The sequence below is a fragment of the Anolis carolinensis genome, chromosome 6 (assembly GCF_035594765.1).
Source record: "Anolis carolinensis isolate JA03-04 chromosome 6, rAnoCar3.1.pri, whole genome shotgun sequence".
Taxonomy (NCBI): domain Eukaryota; kingdom Metazoa; phylum Chordata; class Lepidosauria; order Squamata; family Dactyloidae; genus Anolis; species Anolis carolinensis.
In genome coordinates, this window is record NC_085846.1 from 102,567,326 (window position 1) to 102,592,378 (window position 25,053).

A 25,053-nucleotide genomic window follows, 5' to 3' on the forward strand; every position below is an offset into this window, starting at 1 on the left:
CTCTGCACCCTATCCATTTCTCTGGCCCTATCATAGGGTGTTTTGCCCTATCCCATGCCCGACCTGATGTAGTCATGCCTATGTCATTGGTTTTTGTTGAACATGGCTTGATGGAGCCTCAATGTTGCTGTTTTCCATTATGTTAATTGTGTTTTATACAGATGTTTTTATTTTAGGATGTTCTTATTTTATTTTACTGGTGGTTTTGTTTTAATGGATTGTTTCTTTTATGTATCTTGGACATTCTGTCCCATATGTAAGCCGTCCCGAGTCCCTTCAGGGAGATGGTGGCTGAGTATAAAAATAAAGGTGTTGTTGTTGTTGTTGTTGTTGTTGTTAATGCTAGGAATGGCGTTGTCCTCAAGCCCTCTTTGCTAGCAGGAAGAATGGAAACTGATTGCCGCTCAAAAGAAATGCATTCCACAGTGTTAGAGCTCAGAAAATAGGCATTGCATCAAACAAGGTTTATGTCTTTGGAAAAAAGGTCTGGTTGTATGAAAGCCACAAACAGGTTGTGTGAACAGTTTCATGACGAAAAATCTCATAAACCAGGTTGCGATCCAATTCCACATTTATTTATGATGGTACAAGGTGCTGAATTGGAGATCTTCTCAAAGCTGAGTTGGAGTTGCTTGGGAACAGATGTTTTTTGGATTTTAAATACCTGTACAGTGGGACCTCGATTTAAGAGCATCCCAAATTTAAAAGTGTTTTGAGTTAAGAGCCATTGCTTGGCTGGGTTTCACTTTGATATACGAGCAGTATTTTTTAGTTAAGAGCTAGTGCCAGAGGGAGCACTAGTGTGAAAATACAGGGTTTCAAGGGAGAAGCCTGGTGCCTCGTGCTCTTGTCTGCTTTGAGGAATTTTGGGTTAGTTGATTTTGTGTGGTTCTTATTCCTGCTATGTTTGGATTCATGAAGAGAGAGGAGAAAGCACAAGAGAGGGAGGGAAACTGGAATGAGTACAGTATGAAGAAAACAATGTTTCTGCCTCATCACTTTGTGTTTCCTGGCCACAACTTTGTGCTTCTACCATTGTGCCACAAGTTGATCTTTCTTTTTTTCATTGTTCCATGTGAATGTGCAGTTTACCGAGGTTCAAGCTCCTACCCTTTCATTTTGGGATCCAGGCTCTGGCTGACACAAAATAGAAATCTATGACAAATGAGAGATAAGCCATCTTCTTATGGGCAAATTCTGTTCTTAGTTTTCTACTCCGTTCTGCAATTTCCTGTTTACACTCACAGAGAAATGGTGCTGCTTCTGCTATCTTTCTCTCCTCTCGACACTTTTCTGGTGGATAAAAAAGAAGGATGGATGCATAATTGGAAAAATAAGGGTCAGTATGGATTATGATGTCACCTGGGTGCTACATAAAATTCTCTAACTGAGGCAGGGTGATCACCCAATGATTGTTTCATGTGGAATCACACCCAGATTAAAAAGACTATTGACATCTTTCATTTTGTGATGTTGTGGGTTAGAGCATTGAAATAAACTTTGCAAAAACATCAACAAGAAAACGGATGCATCTGTGACATCAAATCAAAAATAATGAATTGCAAAGTTTAATTTGGATTTCTAGTAACTGTGTTGAGTTTAATTAGTGCATGAATGAGGAGGAATTTAAAGAGACATGTGCTGTCAGAAGCTATTCCTGTCAAACACACTCTACAGTAGTGTAACACTGCATAATTTTGTTTTCCGTGCCATGTTGGGTTCAAGCCAAATCATACAGATGTGTTTCAAAATTTTCCTTGCTTCATGTTTCCATATGTAATATAGAGAATTTTGGCCTAGAACTCTTGGACATAGTCCTCAAGCACATTAACAACCTACTGCTGGCTTTAGATCTTCCAGGAGAACTGTCAGCTGAAGAGTTATTGGTCGATTTTTTTAAATTCCTGAAGCTTTATGTCAAGAATTATTATCCAAAGTCCTCATATATGACATTTTGAATTGTATTAGCCTTTGAATATGGCATTTTGAAGAACTGAAACAATTCATCAAGGGAGCTTGGATCAAGATTACAAGGAACCATCCGTAGCATCTAAGTGATTGCTTTGATCTTTCAAAGACATTACTCTGTGTCATATTGTCTTCCATAGTAATCTATATGTAGGATCTTAAGTACTGATACAGATGGTTTTGTGTATTATGGTTGGATAATACAGCTTGTTCTCTCCAGAACTCAATTCAAGGTGTTGGTTTTTTTTTGTGCATAGTTTGATAGTAATTTAATCAGCAAAAAAGTAATTCTACAGGTTTCCTTAGATATTGTTGGTACCGAAGGTTATAATGGTTATAATCCAAAAAGCTTGAGACCAAAAATGTTTGGGATAATAGGATTTATCAGGTTTTGGAAAACCAGGATTCACATATGTACACAATGAGATATCCTGGGGATGAGAGACAAGTCTAAACACAAAATTCATTTATGTTTCATATGTACCTTTTACATAAGGCAATTTTACGCTATATTTTAAATGATGTTGTGGCTGAAACATAGTTTGCTATACTGAACCATCAGAAAGAAAGGTGTTGCTATCTCAGGCACTTATGGGGACACTTTTGGATTTTGGAGTACGAATGACTCATACTTTACGGAGGTGAGACAACAAGAAGTGAGGGAAATCTACCTCTAGGAAGGGAAATTCACTCCTGAAAGAGTTATCATGGGAAAAAAGTGTCTCCATTGAAACTTTAGCACCAATACTTATTTCCACAACAAGCCATTTTTTTTTCAAAATCCAGTTATCACAGGGACAGGAAATTAGGTGAAATCTTTTGAAGTGGGGCATAGACAGCAAAACAAACACCACAGGGCTGTTAACACTTCCTTATGCTATCCAAAACTAAAAAGAATATATTTTTGTCTGGAGTAGCACTTAAAAAAATTACCTGTTTTGACTTACATAGAAATTCAATATAAGCACAAACCTACAGAACCCATCTTGTTTGCAACTTGGGGACTGCTTGTATTTTCCATTGCAAAAATCCAAAGAAGGGATGCTCAACCATTTAGTAAAAGTAGGACTAGCTACAGTAACGGCTAAAGCAGCAAGAGCTTAAGCATCATGTTGATTAGTGCCGTTATTCTAGAGGCCAGTTTCTAGAAATATCTTCACACCCACCAGGTTTTGCACTACAAATTCTAGGATCTCTGACATTGGGTCTCTTGGTTGGGACTTGTGGAAACTGTAGTCTGGAAAATTTGGGGGGCCAAAAGTTGTAATCTGCTGCTCCAGACCAATAGTAGTTACCAATCAACACTTCAAAGATGCCTGCCATGTTCAGTTCATAGGACTGCACCGAAGTCTTTCGCCTGAAGCCTTTTATTATAATCAGGGGAGGACAACTCATATTTTTATCATTGACCTGTAACTCTGGTCTTTGTCTGCCTTTTATTATTCATAAATACTCTAATTTAACAAAAAATCAATTCATTAGTTTAAGTTTCCCTTGAGCCACAATTTCTAAACTTGGTTCTAACTGTTGGATAAGTGTGAAATTTAGTAACATGAATGGTACTTCATCCCGGCAGTCCAGCTAATTCATATTACAGCTCATAATTACCTTATCCTACTCTTTGTGCTGAATAGCTTGTCGGTTCATGAAACAATGATTTGTTAAAAGCTTTAATTTCTTCCTGCCTGTTTTATTTCATCCCTCCAGTTACCTGCAAAACCACAATTTTAAAAATCTGAAGCTTTCATTAAATTATAATACCATATATCTTTCCAACTCTCTGCCTAGAGGTTATCTCATGAATATCTCAAGTCCCCTTAATTGCTCTACCACAGTGGTCTTTATCTGGAGGTCTCTGGCTATTCCACAAGGAAATTCCAGCAAGAAATTAAATGGAGACCATTGTTTCAGTCACATTAAAAATACCCTCAGGTGGAGACATGAAAACATACTTTTTGGCTAATAACTCCCAATGACTATGGGACTGCCTCATTAGCACAGGGCTAGATCCAGCCTTAATTTTGCTTTAGATTTGCTGCATTGACACAAGTGGAACTTTAATCTGAAACACTTAAATAATCTGTCAAGCCCCAATGATTTCAGTGGATCTGCTCTAACATGACTAATTACCTCACTAGACTGTCCAAATTCGGCAGCATATGCCGGTTCCTCTTCAGTTTTGCCACAGATCCCACTGGCTCCCATCCCACAACTTCTGGCAGAGCTCTGTGGCAAAACTGAAAAGGAACCAGCATAGGTCACCACAGCAGCAATGTGAGAGACTTCCCATATTGCATAGAATCAATGATGGGAAGCCAGGCGGTGAATACTTTCACCCATGGGATGGCCTAAGGGCAATGCAGGGCATGGGGTGATGGGTCCCCCCCACCGGGCACCACTGGATTCACCACAATCTGTGGCAATTCCGGTGGCAAATGTGATGAGGCCCTAAATCTGGATTCAACCCATTCTCCCACATCCCTGTCAGCATTCACCTCCTTTCTTGTGCAAAATAATTGCTTGGTAATAAGTGAAACTTATAACAAATTCTCATTTAAACATTCATCCCTTCTTCTTTTCGAGTTGCTCAAGTGGTAGGTAGATTTTACTGAAAGATGAGTCACTCAGTCACTGAATGAGCTTTATACATTAGTAAGGAATAGGAATTCATGTCTCCCCAGTTGTGGTCTAGCTCTTTAATTACTATGTCATGCTGCCATACTGCTGTCAAGGCGATGATAAGAAAAATGGCTAGAATTCTATATATGTTACATACCGCTTTCTTCGAGTATAATGTGCCATCAACACACATCTCAATTTTGAAGGTGCACATTACAAAAAAATAGATTTACCCTCGAATATAATGTGCCCAATAATGCAGGCACAGTGCACTAAGTAGGCAAGTGGCATGAATGAGGCCATCTGGGAAGCTGAGCTCCTCTGTCAGGTCAAGGTTGCCGACTTCACCAACCTTGTGAAGTTCCCAATGGATGTCATTCATGCGCCCTTCAAATCTGAGGGGGAGGTTTTGAAGGCCTTGTGAAGGAGGCCAGTTGGGAATCATGCAGAATTGAGCTGGGCTGATGGTGGTGGTGTTGAGAGACCCCGAGGGCTTCCTGAGAGGCAGGATCTGTGGCTAAGAGGCAGGAACAACTGGATTACGAGTCAGGCACTCCTCTTCCTTCTCCATGTGCCATAGACCACTGAGGCACAGCCTCTTCACATCCTTCCACCTTTCTGTCCAACCTCTGGGAGTTCTGGATTCTTCTGGGCCTTTTCATGAAAGTAGGTTTGTACATTCTAACATGCCATCTGATCTAATGGGCACCTCAATTTTGGTAATGCAATTTAGCCCCTGGTGATGCAGCAGGTTAAACTGCTGAGTTGCTGAACTTGCTGACTGAAAGGTCAGCAGTTCGAATCCAGGGAGCGATGTGATCTCCCGCTATAAGCCCCAGCCAACCTAGCAGTTCAAAAACATGCAAATGTGAGTAGATCAATAGGTACTGCTCTGGTGGGAAGATAATGGTGCTCCATGCAGTCATGCTGGCCACATGATCTTGGAGGTGTCTGCGGACAATGTCAGCTTTTTGGCCTAGAAATTAAGATGAGCACCAACCCCCAGAATTGGACATGGCTAGACTTAATGAAAACCTTTACCTATCTTTACCTAATTTAGCAAAAAAAAAAGTGAACATTAGACTTGAGTAAATATGGTAGCTAAGTTAGTGGTGTATCTAAATCGCATATTCTGGCCTGATACTTACTGGTCTCTTATTGATTGGAGCACAGTATACAGATGTTTCAACCCTTTCTTCCACCAACAGTCTTCAGTACACTGGGATCCCTTGTCATGATTTCACCTTACACTAGAAACCACTGCTGGAAGGAGTGTGAAATCATCAATCTGCTGCATCCTAATTAACAGGAGAACAGACCTCCATTGCTTGCAGTGGCTGCACCCTAGTAAGTCTGGACTTTGGGACTTCTACAATCTTTGTGTATTCACTACACTGTTGGGATTGTGAATATAAATAAATTATAAATGCACAACTCTAGGTTATGCATGTGTAAATGAGATGTGACTTCCAGCCATTGTTTCCAAGATCTGGTGTCGGGTAGTAGTTCTATGCCACCAATGGTAGCTCTGCCAGATTTATGTTTTTCTGTAATTCAGTAGACTTTTGCAAATAGCTCATCTGCAACCAGAAAACAATTTAAATGCAAAGGTTTTGTTCTCTGGGGAGTGTCAATCCCATCTATAATACATGAACTGCAATTTAGATTGCCATACTATAGTGTAGCCTAGGAATTCAATAAAGTTTACTTCTGCATAGGGATGTTCTGCTGACTTTCAGTTTCAGGGGATATGAATATTCAACAGCTAATATAAAGAAATGTAATGTTCATCTTCAGGTGCATTTGGAAGTGGAATTTCTTACAGTGGAACTTTGATTTATTCTTGGTGACAAGTTTTGTCTTAACAAATGATATCCTATAAATATGCTTTGAATGGGCATGTTTTAAAACCAGTACAAATGTAAGCATAATAAAAGTCATGAAGGTATGGGGTATTTTATGAAAATGTTTAATTCAACTGTTTCTTTGGAATGTAGTAGTCATTGTCTGGAAATTTAAATTACAATTCAATCCTATGTTTGCTTGTTTTTAATGCTACTCAGTGTCCGAGAATACAAACGTCATTTAAAGTTAAGGCTTTGCTGTTCATTTTTGAAATAACAATTTAAAAGTGTCATATTGTCATAGAAAATAAAAAATTTCTGTAAAAAAATTTGCACAAAGTTTTATAATGATACAAAACATGAAGCAATAACATACCAGTAAAATGAAAACCTTTCACTACAGAAGATTTTTATAGGATTTTTTTTATAAAGAAAAAAATACGTTATTTTACACTTTCAAAATTATGAAACAATCTAAAACAATATAAACTGAACATTTTGTAACACTGCCTTTACAAATTAATAACTTTATAAACATATAACTTTTAAATATATTTATCAGTGCAAGATAACTTTTTTCATTTAACGTTGCAGTATCACTTTTCCTTTGTTGAAGGGCAGTTTTGATTCAACTCCTATTTGAACAAATAGGTTCTTCAGTCTCTGCTCTAGTGTTTGACAGACACTGCAGAAATCCCTAACTCACTTCTCCTGGGTGTGTTTGACTACAACTCCCATAACTTCCAGCTAGAGATAGACATATGAAGGTAGCAGGCTTGGAGGTTGAGGCTGAGTATAAGAATGGATTGTCTTACTCTTCCCATGCAGTTAGTACTTCGTTACACTCAGGTTGTGATGATTGCTGGCTTCCATGCTAGCAGGACAGAAGGCCAAAAACATCTGGGGACTCCAGGTTGAGAACCACTGGTCCAGACTAAACCCCAAAAGGATTCATCGAACAATTGACATGGAAGATGCTAGCTGCCATGGGGCACATTATTGTGTATATGTCTAGAGATTTTAGTCAAAAGGTACACCCCGAATCCTGGATCAACTTATCCATGGGTCAATGTAACTATTTAAAAAAAGGAACAATCTCTGTCTCTAAGTAGAAAAAAGAAAGACGAGAGGTTAATCCTTTCCAGGAAAACCCAGAAGAACTGACCTTCTGCTTCTGGAGTTAAGTCCAGGATGAAGAAAGTTTTATTTGTGTGCAACTGGCACACAGAGAAACAAATTAAGGCGATATGGGGTGGAGATGGTTGGATTCAATCCCAAACCAACTAGAACAAAATAAATAGCTAAACCCACATCAATTTCAACAAATTGAAATGTGTGTGGAGGTAGGCTGGACCAAGTGTAGTTAGCCTTCTAGGAATGGAAGCATTTGTTTTCAAACAGGGAGGTGAGGGAAGAGATTCACACTATCATGTTCCATGATGTCCTATGAAAGCTGTTCATGGTAGTACATATAAAGGTCCAAACAACATTGTTTAAAAGCATTTGGTAGCCCTGTGTGCTTCCTTAGACTTAAGTCCCACTGAGCAGAGCAGAACTTACTTTTGAGTAAATATGCAGAGGATTGGACGGTGAGGCCAGGGGCAAGGAACCTGTGGTCTTCAGATATTGAATGACAACTCCCCTCATAACTTAAGATTCATCATGTCATCTAGGGTTGATGCTGGGTGGAATCCAACATCATCTCCTTGTGTTAGATACCCTGGTACAGTGAAGATGTCACCTCTGGCTTCTTGCACTGAATAAGCATTGAATAATAGTACAGGTTGTACTCTACTGGACTGGCAGTAGTTCACACTTGCGTATTAATTGTCTGTTGCTTTGTATCAACTAGTAATTTTTAACGTGTGTGAATGAGCTATAACAAAACAAAGCTTTCATATAATCAGCATCAGCTCAAGCACAATAATGCTGCAAGGCGACAGTTCACAGACTACTGAAAGTTATCTAGAGTTAGAGGGCTGAGTGATGAGAAGTTCAATGGTAGATTACATGCTCTGCATGCAAAAGGTCCCAGGATCAGTCTTTTACATCTCTAGTAGAATCAGAAATGACCTCTTTGTTTGACATCACAGAGAACTGCTACCAGCCAAAACAGACGTCGCTCTGCCAAAAGGACTCTGTAGAGAACTTGTGAACAAGTCCATTTTCATTTTCAAGAACCGTGATTGCCCATTGCTTCTGGAGTTCTGCCAGAGACAAGCTTTTATGTATGGCAAGCTCCACTTCTTAAATGATATTCGCATGCTTTTAAGTCGTTGATCTTAAGATGCCCATGTGATAACCATTGTTAAGGCAAAGCTGATAATTACGCAACTAAACATTAAATGATCCAAGTGAAGATGAAATTTTTTTGAGCTGGATCTTCTCTTTGGAATAATTAATTAGCAGAGTGTTTCAACCCATGTAATTTGGATAATGCATTTAGGAATTAAATCTGATGTATACAATACTTTTCCCTTGTGGTAAATGTTTAGCCTTGAATTCTGTTGGTTAGTTTTTTGTAAATCTGAGTTAAGTCCAGCTTTTATAGCTTCATTTTGATTTGATGGCTCCCAACTCTCACCACGTAAGGGCACATTTGATAGAAATAATTTCCATTGCCGTTAAACTGAAAAGGACAAAATCACTTGATGATTACTTAACTCCCAGTTGTCATTTAAAAACTCAATTACATATTTTGGAGAATACTTAAAATTCCTAAATGCATTGCATCCATTGTTGCTTTCTTGATATAGATGCCCATTTACAGTATCACACAATCTGTGTCTGAAAAAGAAAGAGAAATATAAATGTTCTACACAGTGTGATCTGATTTTGACTGGGCTTGTACATTCTTTACAATGTTATGGGTTTTTAATCTGTAATATTTTAACCCAGTTTCGTATTAATATGTTATACATTGATTTATTGATTTTTACCTTATCCATTGCTGACCAAGCCAACACAGCACCACTGGTAGCAGCATCAGTGTAACTCGAATTAAGGTGAACATGTCCTACATTGAGATAACCACTCTTACATTGGATAGCATGGCTAGTAGATGGCAAGAGACATTCTTTGTTTTGCGAAATAAAAAAACCATATTTTGCTATCTATTAATATGAAAGCCTTGCACAGAATTAAATGACCGATTTCATGGCTTTCAAAAGGAAAAAGAAAAGATACTGTCACTTTATGTTGCTAACAAGAAATCCAAAGTTCAACTCTGGTGTGTACAGTTAAGAAATCTCCCTTAATTAAAATACGGAAAAGAAACCAACAAAACAAAACGCGAGATCTAATAAATCCATTTTTTGCCATTACCAGCGAATTAAAGCTGCATTTTCCTTTCCTTGACAATGGCAAATACTTATGCAACAATCTACTTGAGAGAGAAGTAGAGAGAGATAGAGAGCTTGAAAGAGAGAGAGGAAGTGAGTGATTATATTTGAAAATACATTCTATATGAAAGAACAATAAAAGGAGAAGGGGGAAATATTGCAGCTTTGTACAAAAATGGTCCAGAAACATTAAATTGAAATACAGGAAGTGGAAGAATCAAGCCACGCTAATTTCCTTAGCCCTTGCCTTCCCAAGGTTTACTTACACTAAAATATACTTTCTTGTTAGTCAGTGAGCCCTCAGGCTAAGTAATAAGGACTTTAACTGGAGAGAGACAAAGGTGGAGTTAATGTTAACACAATGAGAAGCAGTACAAACAAAAAGGCACTTAGAGGACACACACTAGCCAGTGCCAAGGACTTTTGCTTTGTTTTCTTACAATTAGAGGCAGTACACTCGGTTTGCCGGTTGTTTCTGGATGATGGCACGTATTTCTTGTATGGAATTCACAAGCACAAGGTTTAGTACAACATTGAGAAACACCAATAAAATTCTGACTGTATTGCTTGTTAAACAGAGCTGACACACTATACTAGTACTGATGCTACAGTACTTTTTTTGTTTTGTTTTCAAAAACACCCTAACCCTCCTTTGCCTATGCACAACACAAGCAATTATACACAAATACAGGTTCAGGAACCCACTAAGCTGCTGTTACGTTGATATTTTTTCTGGGCACTGAGCTACAGACAGTATGTCCATCCAAAGGACCCCCACCAAAATACACTTTGTGACAGCATCTTGGATTTTTGCACAGTAAGAAATAATAATAATAATAATACTAATAACAAAAATATACAACAGGGCAGAGGGTGGGGAGGAAGGCAACAAAACCAAGACGGGAGGAAATTGGGGAAGGGAGGGAAGGAAGGAAGGACAAAAAATATATAGGAAAAGAAACATCCCCTCTTAAGTCAATCATACTTGGTCTCAACACCAGCATTTGATTATTTCAAATCAAAACAGAAACAGAAGTAGACTGTACATGATTCAGATTGTTTAACACAGATTGTTGTCCATGTTTTAGTACATCTGTTACACTCACTGAAGCTCCTGAGAAAAGCTTGGCTCAGCGTCCTCAACGCAGTTTTCAGCCTGTACAGTAAAAGAAGATCCACAGTTCCCCAGCATAAGCTAGCGATATGTCCTTCCATCTCAATTCTCCACGATCTCTTTAGCTATATCCTCCTCATGCCTCTGAATAAGTATTCTGTGCATTCAGTTTGTCTTTTTTCAATTTCACGCCATCCACAAGTTCGAAATTGTAGTTCTCCAGTGCAGATAAGTTCCTATCCGACATCCCATTGTGCCAACAAGCGCAGTACAGAATGACTCCACAGATGGCCCCCAGAAGTACTCCAAGCGAACTCATGGCGATAATGGTGATGAGGATGGGGTCAAGCGTCTTGAGGACATTACCTGGCTTTCTGGAGATGTCATCGTAGGGCTCCCCGTTTCCATGGTAATCTGGAGTAAACCCTGCAGTGGAATAAAGAAGAGCCGCTCTAATGGGATGCCGAGTAAATACACACAGGGATAAAAGAAAACTGGTTTGGAAAGCACGTTGGGCTCTATGGAGACAGTTGAAAAGGTAAAGGCAGGGCTGAAATTGGAGACCATATGTTATTTACTGAATTACTGTTTATTTTAAAGATATTATTTTACTATTACTTACTAGCTACTAAGGCAAACAGCTCTGTTTCCCTAAATTGTCTGCTATGCACAAATGCCGTTTTATACAGGCTCAATTGTGTTTGGAGACTGGTTTAATCATCAGGCTCTTAAAAAACAATGCACTTGTGCACTTTTTTTTTTTGGTGTCAGGAGCGACTTGAGAAACTGCAAGTCACTTCTGGTGTGAAAGAATTGGCCATCTGCAAGGACATTGCCCAGGGGATGCCCGGATATTTTGATGTTTTACCATCCTTCTGAGAGGCTTCTCTCATGTCCCAGCATGGGGAGCTGGAGCTGACAGAGGGAGCTCAACCGCATTCTCCTTAGATTCGAATCGGCAACCTTCAGGTCAGCAACCTCACCTTCAAGTCAGCAGTCCTGCCGGCACAAGGGTTTTAACCCATTGTGCCATCGGGGCTGCACCACTTGTGCACTTGCAGGGGTATTGTTGACTATCCCGAGATCATGCAGCTTTTAGATAATTTTTCCAGGCTCTAGATTATATACATACATAACATATATGAGACCTTCTGCATGTGCACTAGAGCTTCTTCCTTTTTAATTATGGAAGTTAATTTTCCTAGTTTTTCCCAAGAAGTTATTTTTAGGTGGCTGGAAAGAGGAGGACATGAAAAGGTTGGAAATGTGGGCATTTGATCATTACTCTGAATACAAAGGGCCCCCTACGTAGTGTTTTGAGTTAACATAAAGAGGCAACAAACCAGATCCCATTCTTGTGGACAACACAAGGGTATAAGCGTTACAATTTTATTTGCATACACCTAATTAAATAAGCTTTGTGGTCTGGGTTACTATCCTTTGCAAATCCTTTGGACATTAATCTTGTTTCCTTAATGTTGCTTGATATAGAACAACACTGTTGAGATGAAACTATTGGAAGTAGCTCTGAGCTCAGATGCAAGGCAAATAAGTCCTTGTTGTGCCCTTCTGAACAATGTTCTGCTCTTGCTGCTGCTGATTTCCCCAGACAGTGTTTGGAACACAACAATTCAGTAAAATCAGTATACACTGCGACTAATGGTGCCTCTCTCACACCACCTGCTGCCATGCCCTTAAAAAAAACAACACGCAAACTATAATTTCTGTCTCCAGGCTTAACATTTCAAGGAGATTTTTATACTTTTCAAAAACATGCATAAAAGCTAAACAATGTCTCCATATTAGTAAATAAAATCTATATAGATTCATGTAGAGGAGGCATTTTTAAGGACAATTACTGAAATGGAGACCAAAATAAGTTAATGCAATGCACAGATTCACACAACACTCAACGAAGTTTTTTTAAAACAAAAAGAGCGTGTTACCTGTTTGATTAATATCTGGCTCTACTTCGACTATTTCATTTCCTGCAAGCAACGAGAATTGACATTGATTATTAGGGTGACAAAATACTGATTGGCTTTCATGCTGGCAATAATGGTATTTAGGATTTTCCTCCTGTCTCGGAGCATGATTATGTCAGCTTGACATAACTGTTCATTAACCTGGTCTCCCATATTTAGCAAAGAAGAAAAAGGGGATTAGAAGTCCTCCCTCCACCCCAGCTTGGCTCGTTTTTAGAGTTATCAGCAGGGAGTTTCTGTCTCTGGAAAATGAAAATCAGTAGGCAAAATTAGCATGTTTCTTTCAATGCATTCATAATCTTGGAGCCCAGTGCTGTAAAACCCATAATCATATACCAGCAGCACTTAATCACAAAAAATAATACTGCTGGCTGCAATGCACAAAGAAGGATTTCAGAACAGTCAGACTTGTGGTTTGAACTGAAAGGTATACATCCTTTGATCACAATCACACATAAATTATTAGACCGAAGTGAAGTTAATTGTGGAATCGGCTTGTAAAGTCTAGAATCTAAACTGACAGGGAACAAAATTCTTGACAGCTCTATTTAAGTACAGATCTCTTATAAATAACCAGTTTTTCATGGGACTGGATATTGTGTCACATTCCTACTATTGTGCATTCTGTGCACAGAACAAGATGTAAGGATGGCAGAAAGGTACCTTTAAAAAATAACCAATTTATTGCATAGTTAGGCTGCAGTTTTGTGGTCCTTGAAACAATGTCCCAGGATTCATAACGTAGTGTAGCTTTCCTTTCATGGACAAGGAAAGACAGCAATAAACCACAAAGTGCATTGATATAACATCCCAGGTGAGAGCTAGTTTGGTGTAGTGATTTGAGTGTTGGACTGGGATTCTGGGGGACCAGGGTTCAAATCCTTGTGCAGCCATGGAAATCCAATGGGTGACCATGGGCAAATCATACAATCAGTCTCAGAGGAAGGCTAAGAGAGTGAAGCCGTCTCTGACAAATCTTCTGAAGAAAACTCTCTGATAAGTGTGCCTTAAAGTAACCAAAAATGGAAAATAACTTGAAGGCCCACAACAACATCATCCCAGGTTCAATAAATTGCATCTCTGCCTAAACAGTACCAAGTAGCAACTGGATTCTCTCTGTCTGAAATCCTATAAAGCTCTGAGTAGAAATACTAGGCTATATGGATAAAGAACATGATCTGGAGATGTGATGGCTTGAACTTGAGTATGTATACTATCTATTAATGACTTCTTCAGGGCCATCTCACACTACTTTATGAAGTCTGGAACACATTTCCGAAGATTATACAACTTCAGCCTAATTGTCTTTGTGGTCTTAAGGCAACGATAGCACAAGTTTGGAGAATGACAAGACTGATATGGTCAGATTCCAGCATAACTATGAAGTTCATATATAGTCTCAACCTAAATAGAATCAACTGCAAATCATCCCATGGAAATTGTCCAAAGGACTGAGCTATCAGCAATCTAATAAATTTCAATCAGATAAACATTTGCATAATGAGGCAAGAAAATAGGATCCTTGTATTTGTTACCAAGATGCCATATCAAGAATTTGTTTTGCGTGCAATGTTTTGTAGTTCACAGCAAGTTATACTTACTTCGGCATTCCTCCTGGGTGATGTGGCCATCAAAGTTAATGTCATCAACTGCAATTCCTCCAGTTCCTTTTCCTATTTCTCCTTCTACCATCACCTGGTAAAAGTATTGTATTTGTACAAGTTAGCTCTAATGGCCAGCAGAGCTTAGGCATTCCTATTATTTGATATCAATGAAGAGCATAAAGTGATACCATTTGACTAGCACGTGTCAAGATTAAGTCATGCATTTTCTTCTTCTTTTCTAATGTAACAAAAGAATGGAAATATAAAGTAGGAACTCTGACATGAGGGATAATTTGTAAAAATAGGTTTTCCTTCTCAATACATCTATGAAATATAATGCAATTTCCACATTACTTAGACTTAGCTGACCTTGGACATTTCCATATGATAAAGATCAAATCACCTCAGATCTTCCCTCATGCTATTTATGTTATCATCTGATCATCGTTAATGGAACATAGGAATTAGTAGAGAGATGCAATGAGCATGTTGATCAATATACATTTGATCTACACATATCTCTGAAGGAGGGACTGCTTTCAGCTTCACAAATGTAAATGTCCTAAGGCTGTTCGGAGGATTTCTGTATGTGATCAGTTCATATCTCTCGCAAAAGTGTTTTGTCTTTTTGTATTAGGAGGCAGTGATAGGGATGAGCAGGATGAGAAAATGAAGAGTCAAAGACAAAGAGACATATCATAGTTCAGTATTACAACATGGGCTTTATATGCAGAAGGTCCCAGATTTAGTCCCTGGAATCTCTGCTTGAAAAATTCTAAGGAGACCTTCTGTACACAAAACAACATCTCTTTCAAAGCTATATATTGGTACTTACTTACCTGGTAATGTTTGGCAGATTTATGAAGAAATACTCGCCCTTCTTTCCAGAAATTTCCCTGATTTCCACTAAGCGTCCACAAGACCTGATCATATTCTTTTGGTGTCTGGTACCGCAGTTTGATTCTTAGCGTGCCAACATGGTGGCCTGACATGTGATACCAAAAAGTCATGCAGAGTGCAGAGTTCTGCGGGTTGATGATGGGACTGATGAGCCGTGCAACTTTGCCTTTCTGGTTTTCATCAGCTTGTGAGTAAATGAAATTGCCATCTCCTGCTGTGACAAAAATACTGCATTAGAAATAATGGCTCACTTTTGGCTCTCTTAAACCTGATAAAGCTCAAGTACTCTGAAACTGATCTGGCCTTATCTGCAGATTTGTTACAGAACTACAAGTCTGCAAAGAAGACTTGAAGGTCACCTTGTAATGAACTCTTCTCTAATCTCCCCTTTCCAGCAAAGTCAACATTTTACTGGCATGAACATTCTTGATGCATCATCCCATGGGGGACAATGAATAACTCAGGGGATAGTATGGACAACCCCCCCTCTGAACAAATCTTTCCAGGAAAATTTATTTATTTATTTATTTACAACATTTATACCCCGCCCTTCTCACCCGAGGGGACTCAGGGCGGCTTACAAAAATTGGCAACATTTAATGCCCAAAATGCAATCATAAAAACAAAACAATATAAACAGATCCATTAATAACATTGTTAAAACACATTATAAAAACCTTAAAAACGTATATATAATTAATTCCATTTGTCCGAGATCCCGTGATAGGGTCACCAAAGGTCAGGGAATGAATAATACCAAGGTGGATAGCTATTTGATATATACAGTTGGCTCTCTGTATCCACAGATTCATGAATCCAAATATTCCCTGACTTCAAAATAGTAAAAAAAAATTAAAAAGAGACCTTGATTTTTGCCATTTTACAGAAGGGAAACCATTTTACTCAAAGCCACTTTGAGTCTCCATGTGGAGAGAACAAGCGGGATATAAATAAACATAATTAACATAAATAATAAACATAATAGTAATAATAATAATAATAATTATTATTATTATAATAATAATAAATTATTATTGGGAAACAATAGACATTGACAAAATCACGATCTGCTAACTGCAAAAGGCCACCCTACTGGGATCTGCATGCATCATCCGAAAATACATCACACAGTCCTAAACGCTTGGGAAGTGTTCGACTTGTGATTTTGTGATATGAAATCCAGCATGTCTATCTTGTTTGCTGTGTCATACAATAAAATAACAACAACACACAATTTTATATAATGGGACTTGAGCATGTACTGATTTTGGTAGACCGGAACCAAATGCCAGCAGATACAAAGTGTCTACTGTACTAGGATAGGAACCCTAATGACTTTTCACACACATTTTAGTCCTGTTGTAATTAATACTAAAATTAGCTGGCGAACATTTGATACATTCACGAGAAGAGCAAATGTTCCAAAGGAATTGAAGAAATCTTATCCCCGTATCTCAGAGGATTATGCTGACTCAGTCTACCCACTTGCATTTTGATAATGGCGACAAACAGTGCTTCTGCATTTAATTAATTAATTTCAATACATTTATGCTCCACTTTTCTAAAATACTTAAAGTGGCTCTTTGTGTGTCACAGTGTGAAACGGCAGCTGATTTTCCTCTTTAAATGCTAGCAAAATGAGTCTGAGCACTGCCAAAAATGTCACAGCAGAAAAGAAGAAACCAGACTCACAATGCTTCCAAGAAAACGTTTCCAGATTACAGCTCTTGGAATGTAAAAAGGCACCTGAAACTCTAAAGCCTAGTGATAACAAAACCTCATTTAAGAAATGTCATTTTCTTTCCAGGCCTTCAGTGAGAGGACAAGTTGTGCTTGTCTCTAGACACTCATGGCAAAGTTCAAATATTTTTCATTTCAAGAATATTATTGCAGCGCTGGGTCAGGAACTCTGCCTTCTTTGTCTTAATTAGAGCTCAACTTATGCATGCCTTTTAGATTTTGTCAGTCCTTGGCTAACATGGCTTTTAACCTCCCTTCAATGTCAGATCTTACTGAGTCATTTCATTTTACTTTGCATGATTTTTCCCCATTATCACAGCCTTCATTTCAGTTAACTGCCTTTCGGTTAATTTGATGCCATTTATTTGTACAGTGCCATTTATACTCAAAGTATTTTAAGTTTTCTCCCCCGTTCCCTAAAACTAAATGTACTTGTCTTAAGATTCAATTGAAAGTGTCTCTAAATTTAAGGAGCCCAATTTTGTCTAATTTCCTTGTCATTCTCATTAAATAAAGGAGTTGGAGGGGGGGGGGGCTCTGAAAGTGGAGATGTGGGGTGTTATTGCCAGCATTTTTGACTCATCTACATAATGAAAAAGAGAACAATAATTGAGATATATGAAGGTCACAAAATGGCCTTTGCTCAGTGGTCTTTGAATGTGTCGCTAAAATAACAAGTAGGAAACATGTGATGGATTGAAATTTTATTAAATAGGGACGTTTGCAAATGGGCTTCTAAAAGTACCTTGAAAATAGCCATTATATGTAAACGTCCTGGCCAAAGCTTGGGAAGTTGCACACTTCAAGAAAAAAGGGCTTCAGTACAAATAAATCTTGCCATAATTTTACCAAAACAGTTCTGTCCTTTACATCATTGTGGAAAATTGTAAACACAATGCACCTTTTCCCCTTTTCTTTCCATCCCACTGCACCCCAGTTTGGATGTGAACCCTACTTTACCTGTGTGGTCTTGAATGGGCCCTGTTTTGCTGGTAAGCACAGCCCACCTCAGGTCCAGTTGGCCATCATGCTCCCAACGGCAAATTGTCTTCTGAGAACTGTAGCCAAATCCACAGTTGAAACCATAGGCTGGGAGTTCTTTAGGAACAGCATGGGAGGGTTGGTAGCAGGGGAGGAAGAGAATGAATAAAAAATATGCATATAGGTGAATTATTGTGTCATTTGTTTATCCTAATCATTTCAAAGGTTCTGATAAAACCTATTTTATTAAAGTGAGGTCTTGTATCATTGACTGGGTTGCTGCTAGGTGAACAAACCTACAGCAACAATTAAACTAACTTATGTTTACAGTCTCGAATGCAAGAGAAGCACAGATCACATTTCACTGGTTTGGGTGTATAGGGTGTATCCTTTATCCAAAATGCCCAAAACAAGAATTATTTTTGATTTTGGAATACCTGTATTTGCATATACATACATAATAAGATATTATGGAGATGGGACCCAAGTCTAAACATGAAATTCATTTATCTTTCATATACACATTACACACAGAGACTGAAGGTAGTTTTTTACACAATATTTTAAAATATTTATTTATTTAATACATTTATATCCCGCCCTTCTCACTCCAAAAGGGGACTCAGAGTGGCTTACAAATTACATTTACATACAATATTATATTATTAGCATAGCACAATACTGGCAATAAATTACCATATTGTACTATATATATAGAAGCCCCGGCGATGAAGTGTGTTAAAGCACTGAGCTGCTGAACTTGCAGACCGAAAGGTCCCAGGTTCAAATCCCGAGAGCGGAATGAGCGCCCGCTTTTAGCTCCAGCTTCTGCCAACCTAGCAGTTTGAAAACATGCCAATGTGAGTAGATCAATAGGTACTGCTCCGGCGGGAAGGTAACGGTGCTCCATGCAGTCATGCCGGCCACATGACCTTGGAGGTTTCTACGGACAACGCCGGCTCTTCGGCTTAGAAATGGAGATGAGCACATGACTGGACTTAACGTCAGGGGAAAACCTTTACCTTACTACTATATTTATATATTGTAATATTATTAATTATATTACATGTAATATATAATATATAATTAATATTATTATATTGTATTATTAGTATTATATTATATTACAAAATAATTTAGAGCATGAAAAAGTGTATGTGCATTGAGCCATCTGGAAGCAATGGTGCCACTATTTCATGCGATTTTGGACTTTTGAGGATTTCTAATTTCAGAAAGGGCTTATCAATCTGTAATAGCAAACTAAGACATGGAGGAAGGGAAAGAAAACCAGTGCCTTTCAACATAGTGCCCTCCTCCCTGGCATCAATGTCCTCTTCCTACTGGAAGTGGTGGGCATTGAGTAACACAACCAGAAGTGTCTGTGGTGGCCACCCTCAATTTGCCTATTTTTTGATATCCCCATAATGCTCCAAATGTAGTATTGTTCCAAAGCATTGTGGAAACAATAACATGGCACCTCTTCAGTTTCATAAAGTGGCCATTTGGTAAACCTGGGCACAGAAATATGACAAAGTGGGGAAGAAGCTTATGAAGTCTGTGACAACTGCCAGGAAATTGCTAGCGACTTCTATTATACTTAGAGAGTTTTGCTTAAAGTATAGGAAGATGCCAAAAGAGAGAGTGAATGCACAGTTCTTGAAATTCATTGCAAACTCGTTCACAAAGTTCTAAACCAAAGTTGCAAATTATATGCCCCTGAGTCCAGATGATGTTGAACTGTGACTTTCAGCATTTCTCACCATTGGCTAAGAATGCTGATACTTACAATATCACAATATCTGGAGGGCTGAATGATTACTATCCCTCTTCTAAACCATGGTTAAGCATTTCATCTGAATTGTGTCATGCAGCCACCCGCTACTGATATTACTTTAAATTGTTCAGCTGCCTATCTTTTGCATTCAGCCATTGTATTTCCTCCCATGTAATTAGATTTTAAATGTTATGGCAGAAAAGACTACTGGTCCTTTTGCATTTTTAAAGGAAACACACCACAGTTTGTAACCAAGAATAGATTAGCTGAGCAGGTAAATTTTATTCAGGTAGCTTATATTCATATAATTGATTATTAATTACTATCAATTACTCTAAATTCTATAGATTATGATTCATTTTAGGAAGAAAACAGTATAGTATCAAAAGCAGCATGTTGTGTCAGCTTTTGAGTGTCTGCTTGAAGTTGACTTTGAGCTATGACATTGAGAAAGGGACCAGAGCTGAGCATTAGAGCACACGCTTTGCATGCAGACAAGTTTATTCAATGTAATGGAGGCTGTCCAGAGTCTTTCCAATATCAGAGACTGTTCCATACATGAAAATACTATTAGGAAAATTTCCCGATAGACCTCAATCCAATTTGGCAGTCACAGAAAGGTATTCTGTTCTACATTTAAATAATCTATTTCCCCCATCTGCTTCCTGAGCATATGCCTCAAGAGTTTCTCAAAATTCCAGCAAGACTCTTCCCTGTATTGGAAGAATGTTTGTTATGTGATATTTGGTTTCATTATACTTTGGCACCTTAATTCAAGTATGGAACCAAATTCAGGAACAGTTTGGTTAAATAAGTTGGATGTGCACCTGGATTCTGCTTTTGCATTCAGATGTGTGCCCAAATGCAGATGTTGAGAGTGCTGCTGTCAGCTGGACTTGTATTTGGATTCAAAGCCTACACCACATTATGGTACAACTCGTCAAACATAGGTATATTTAATTCAAGAACTATAGAGGCACGTGTGTGTTGGTCTAAGCAGCTTTTACAATACCATTAAAAGAATCACTAACTCAAGAAGAATTCCCAAGGCTCAAAAAATGTAGAAATAAATAAATGTTACACCTTTAGACTCTTGTCTCTTTGAGACACTAGTGCTTAAGTGTCCTGCTTTTACATGATAATGAATAATAATGTAGGTACTAATTAATAATCATACTTAAATAAAGCTTTCCACATGCTGTTTAACTGACCCACAAGATGGCAGCATTTAAATGACTAAACCTAAGAAAAGAATGAGACAAATGTGGCCTAGAGCCAAACAAATACAAAACAAGCTTCAAAAGAAGCTCCTTGTAAAACAAGGGAAGTCTGGTGCGATGTTGCTTATTTTGGTCAGGATGAGATCATATCTTGTTTTCAGCATTTCACCAGTTCTGCCCAATGGTCTTACATGAGACAGTTTATTGTTTTTTAAGTAGAGTCTTGAATTTGAATAGGAAAATAAAAATCCACTCAATAGAATGGGTAAAATTCCTTTGTGTTTTCCAAAACAGTTTCTAAATATAATAAATTCTTTTCTTGTAATAGAGAGTATTTGTAATGAAGTGTCTACCTTAAGTATGGACAATTTTGAAATGATATTCTTAACAATTAAGAGGGTCAGTGCCCAAAGACATAATTCTACTTCTTTATTACTTATCTTTAATTAAAAAAGGGAAAAGAAACTCCCATGAACCTCACGACAGGCTGAGCAACTCATGTTTGAAGAACTGTCTTGCTTTCATGATTAATTGTGTTTTGGCCTCAGCTAGGAAGAATGATAGCGCAACAATTCAATACTCTTTCAACAGGAATGACGCAGTGAAGGGCAATCCTACGCTAGAAGCATTCCTGCGATATTGAAAACATGATACATGGTACTAATGGACTCTGACCCACAGCTGCCTTCCTTGCCCATAATATTTTTTTGAAAAAATTAAAAATGGAAGACATTGGGGGGAAAGAGAAGGAAAATTTAATGAAATGGAGAAAAGCAGATAATATGCTAAAAAAGAACAAACACAAGTTACATATTGAGGGTTAAATATGGGTTAACAATAGTTGGCAAGTTTTTGGTGGTATGGGATACCAAGTCACCTTGTCTGTCTCCTGAGGATTCTGTATAACGACCAAGTAACAACAGTAAGAACAGACCAGGGAACAACAGACTGGTTCAAGATTGGGAAAGGAGTGCGGCAGGGCTGTATACTCTCACTCTACCTATTCAACTTGTTGTAGAACACATCATGCGATGTGCAGGACTTGATGACTCCAAGGCTGGAGTTAAAATTGCTGGAAGAAACATTAACAACCTTAGATATCCAGATGATACCACATTGATGGCTGAAAGCGAGGAGGAGCTGAGAAACCTTATAACCAAGGTGAAAGAAGAAAGTGCAAAAGCTGGGTTGCAGTTGAACATAAAAAACCAAGATTATGGCAACCAGACTGATTGATAACTGGCAAATAGAGGGAGAAAACATGGTGGCAGTGATGGACTTCATATTTCTAGGCACGAAGATTACTGCAGATGCAGACTGTAGCCAGGAAAACAGAAGACATTTACTTGGGAGGAGAGCAATGACCAATCTCGATAAAATAGTGAAAAGTAGAGACATCACACTGGCAATGAAGCTCCGTATAGTTAAAGCAATGGTATTCCCCATAGTAACCTATGGATGTGAGAGCTGGACCATAAGGAAGGCTGAGCGAAAGAAAATAGATGTATTTGAACTGTGGTGTTGGAGGAAAATTCTGAGAGTGCCTTGGACTGCAAGAAGATCCAACCAGTCTATACTCCAGGAAATAATGCCCGACTGCTCATTGGAGGGAAGGATATTAGAGACAAAGATGACAGGAAAGCTTGGAGAAGAGAATGATGCTGGGGAAAATGGAATGAAAAGAGGGGCTGACCAAGGGCAAAATGGATGGATGATATCCTTGAAATGACTGGCTTGACCTTGTTCTTGGGCAGATGGGAACTCTGGCGTGGGCTGGTCCATGAGGTCACGAAGAGTCGGAAGCGATTTGAACAACAACAAATAGATGACAAAGACTGAACATTACAGGTATATCATAGGTTCAGTGGTATGTAGTTAAGCCACGCAGACAAGTTTATATTACTAGATAGTTTGAGCATGAGAATGAAACATCAGATAACCACTTCTGCAGAACCAAAAGTAACTATCCTCATTGCTCATGATGTCTGCCTTTCCTAAGCAGAAAGAATGCTATTTGAATGTGTTATTGAAATAATTTGATGCTAATTTACAATGTTCTCTTTGTGATTTCAACACAAACTCACACACATATAGGTGCATGGAAGTACATAGTTCCAAACATACATAGGTCACTTTTTTCACCCCCAGTGGGTTGGGTGCTAGGGGCTGATAGTAGCCAGAGTCAAAGCTACCAGAAAAAAGAGTTCAAGTTTACTTTCCCATTTCTTTCTCTTTCATCACAGGCATGAAGAACTACCCCACCTTTAAGAATGTGTTGTATAAAATCATTCATCCCCATAAGGGAGATCAAATTTAATCAGTCTTCCCCTCCAGATTCAGGGCCCATCCAACTATTACATTTCCCATAGGAAGGAGAAAGACTCTGATGGTAATGCGGGGTGGGAAGCTGAGTGAGAATCTGTTATAGCCTTCATACTGATAGAGGTGTTGTTGTGGTGCAGCAGGTGTTTGAAAATCCATGATAATCTTCCTTGCTTAGCTGCCCCCACCTTCCTGATTTTTTTGGGGGGGGGGGGCAGGGGGCGGGGAAGAGAAGCTAAAAGGTAAGTCTGGTATAAAAGTCTGGTATAGTCCTCAAGTCCATTAAAGAACTGGAGGGAAAACAAACAGGGGCTAGATGAGGATTCCTTTCATTAGTGTGTTTGCACATTTGAATGGCCCCTTACCTTTACATTCTTTCAATTTGCCTACACAACACACTTACACACACATACCTTCACAAAGACAAGCATGCTATTATTACAAACTTGGTGCACTGCAATACTCAAGAACAGTTCACTAGATGAAAAACACTTTGAAAAACGTCAGACACACCATCCAAACAATACTTAATGAGAGAGCTACTGTCTTGGTTTAATGCAGCTAAAAGTAATCTTATTCAGTACTGTTTCTGCTTTGCTTAGTAAAAGAACATATAGTTTCTGGAATATTCCAGAAGTAGAGAGAAAAAGCAATAAATGCCAACGGCATCAACTTCCTAACAAGCTGTTTACATTAGAGTTGATGGGTGATGGTCTCGCAAAATCTCTTTAAAAGTGCAGACGGCTATATGGTATGGTGTAATTAAAACAAATCTGGCCTGTGAGAGTAGCCAACAGCTGCATTTCTTGGCCACATCTTTCTCACAGCTGGAATTGCTAATACTCTACAGGATACATCCAGCAGGCGACTTCTTTGTGAGACCATTCGTCTTTCTTAGTCCAGAGCTTTGACACATTTTGACAGTTCTACTGTTGGTAATAAGGGACAGGGTGCAGCAAATCACATATCCATTTTGAAACTCTGGAGAATCAATGCCATTTTCAAGTGTTATGTTATTATGGCCATCATAAGGAGGCCCTTTTTAAAGCACCCCACATGGAAGTTACCTGTCACCAAGTGGCAGCCACTCAGCACCCTGATGGAGCAATTTCCGCTGTGCCGCCACAAAAGTTACTTTTCAAAATAGTGTGGAGAACATTGATTGATCTGAGTGAGTAGGAGCTATAGTGGGCCAGCTGTTAAAGAGAACAATGTGGAAAAGCAGCCTTAGAAAACGATTAAGGCTACATTCTTATTCACACTTATTTGGGAGCTAGTCTCTTTGAATCCTGTAGGACTTAATGCTGATGAAACACACATAAGGGCTGGGGCTCCAAATGGTGTTTGTCAGGGAACAGCCTGGACATGGACTTTTAAATGTTATGCCCTATGCTTTTGATGTTGGTTGCTGGGAAATTTTAGTTCTTTTTTTAAAAAGTAAACTTCTAGTCCCAGTTTTCCAAATGTTGGATTTGTATGGTCACTTTGATGTACTTCTTTATCACTAGTCAGTACATTCTGCTGCTCTCAATGAACACATGCTTTGCTTATTCACTTAAAAAGCAAGATTAAATTTAAGAACGTGAATTTGACATGTGCTGAATTTACAGTTCTTGCATGAAAGAACGGAGGGAAAAAGCA

The 25,053-nt window shown here is 38.5% G+C and overlaps 1 protein-coding gene across 2 annotated transcripts in view; it reads right to left on the bottom strand.

The window, feature by feature from the left end:
• Positions 1–6,540: 6,540 nt before the first annotated feature.
• nrp1 (neuropilin 1) overlaps positions 6,541–25,053 on the bottom strand; it is a 169,164-nt gene continuing 150,651 nt past the window's right edge. For both annotated transcript variants that reach the window (XM_003221986.4, XM_003221987.4), the window contains exons 13-17: positions 18,076–18,213; positions 15,315–15,586; positions 14,473–14,566; positions 12,833–12,874; positions 6,541–11,312 (exon numbers count right to left, since the gene is read on the bottom strand). In XM_003221986.4, the coding sequence (XP_003222034.1) occupies positions 11,023–11,312; positions 12,833–12,874; positions 14,473–14,566; positions 15,315–15,586; positions 18,076–18,213 (836 nt within the window). In that variant the 3' untranslated portion in view covers positions 6,541–11,022. The remainder of the gene's footprint in view (positions 11,313–12,832; positions 12,875–14,472; positions 14,567–15,314; positions 15,587–18,075; positions 18,214–25,053) is intronic.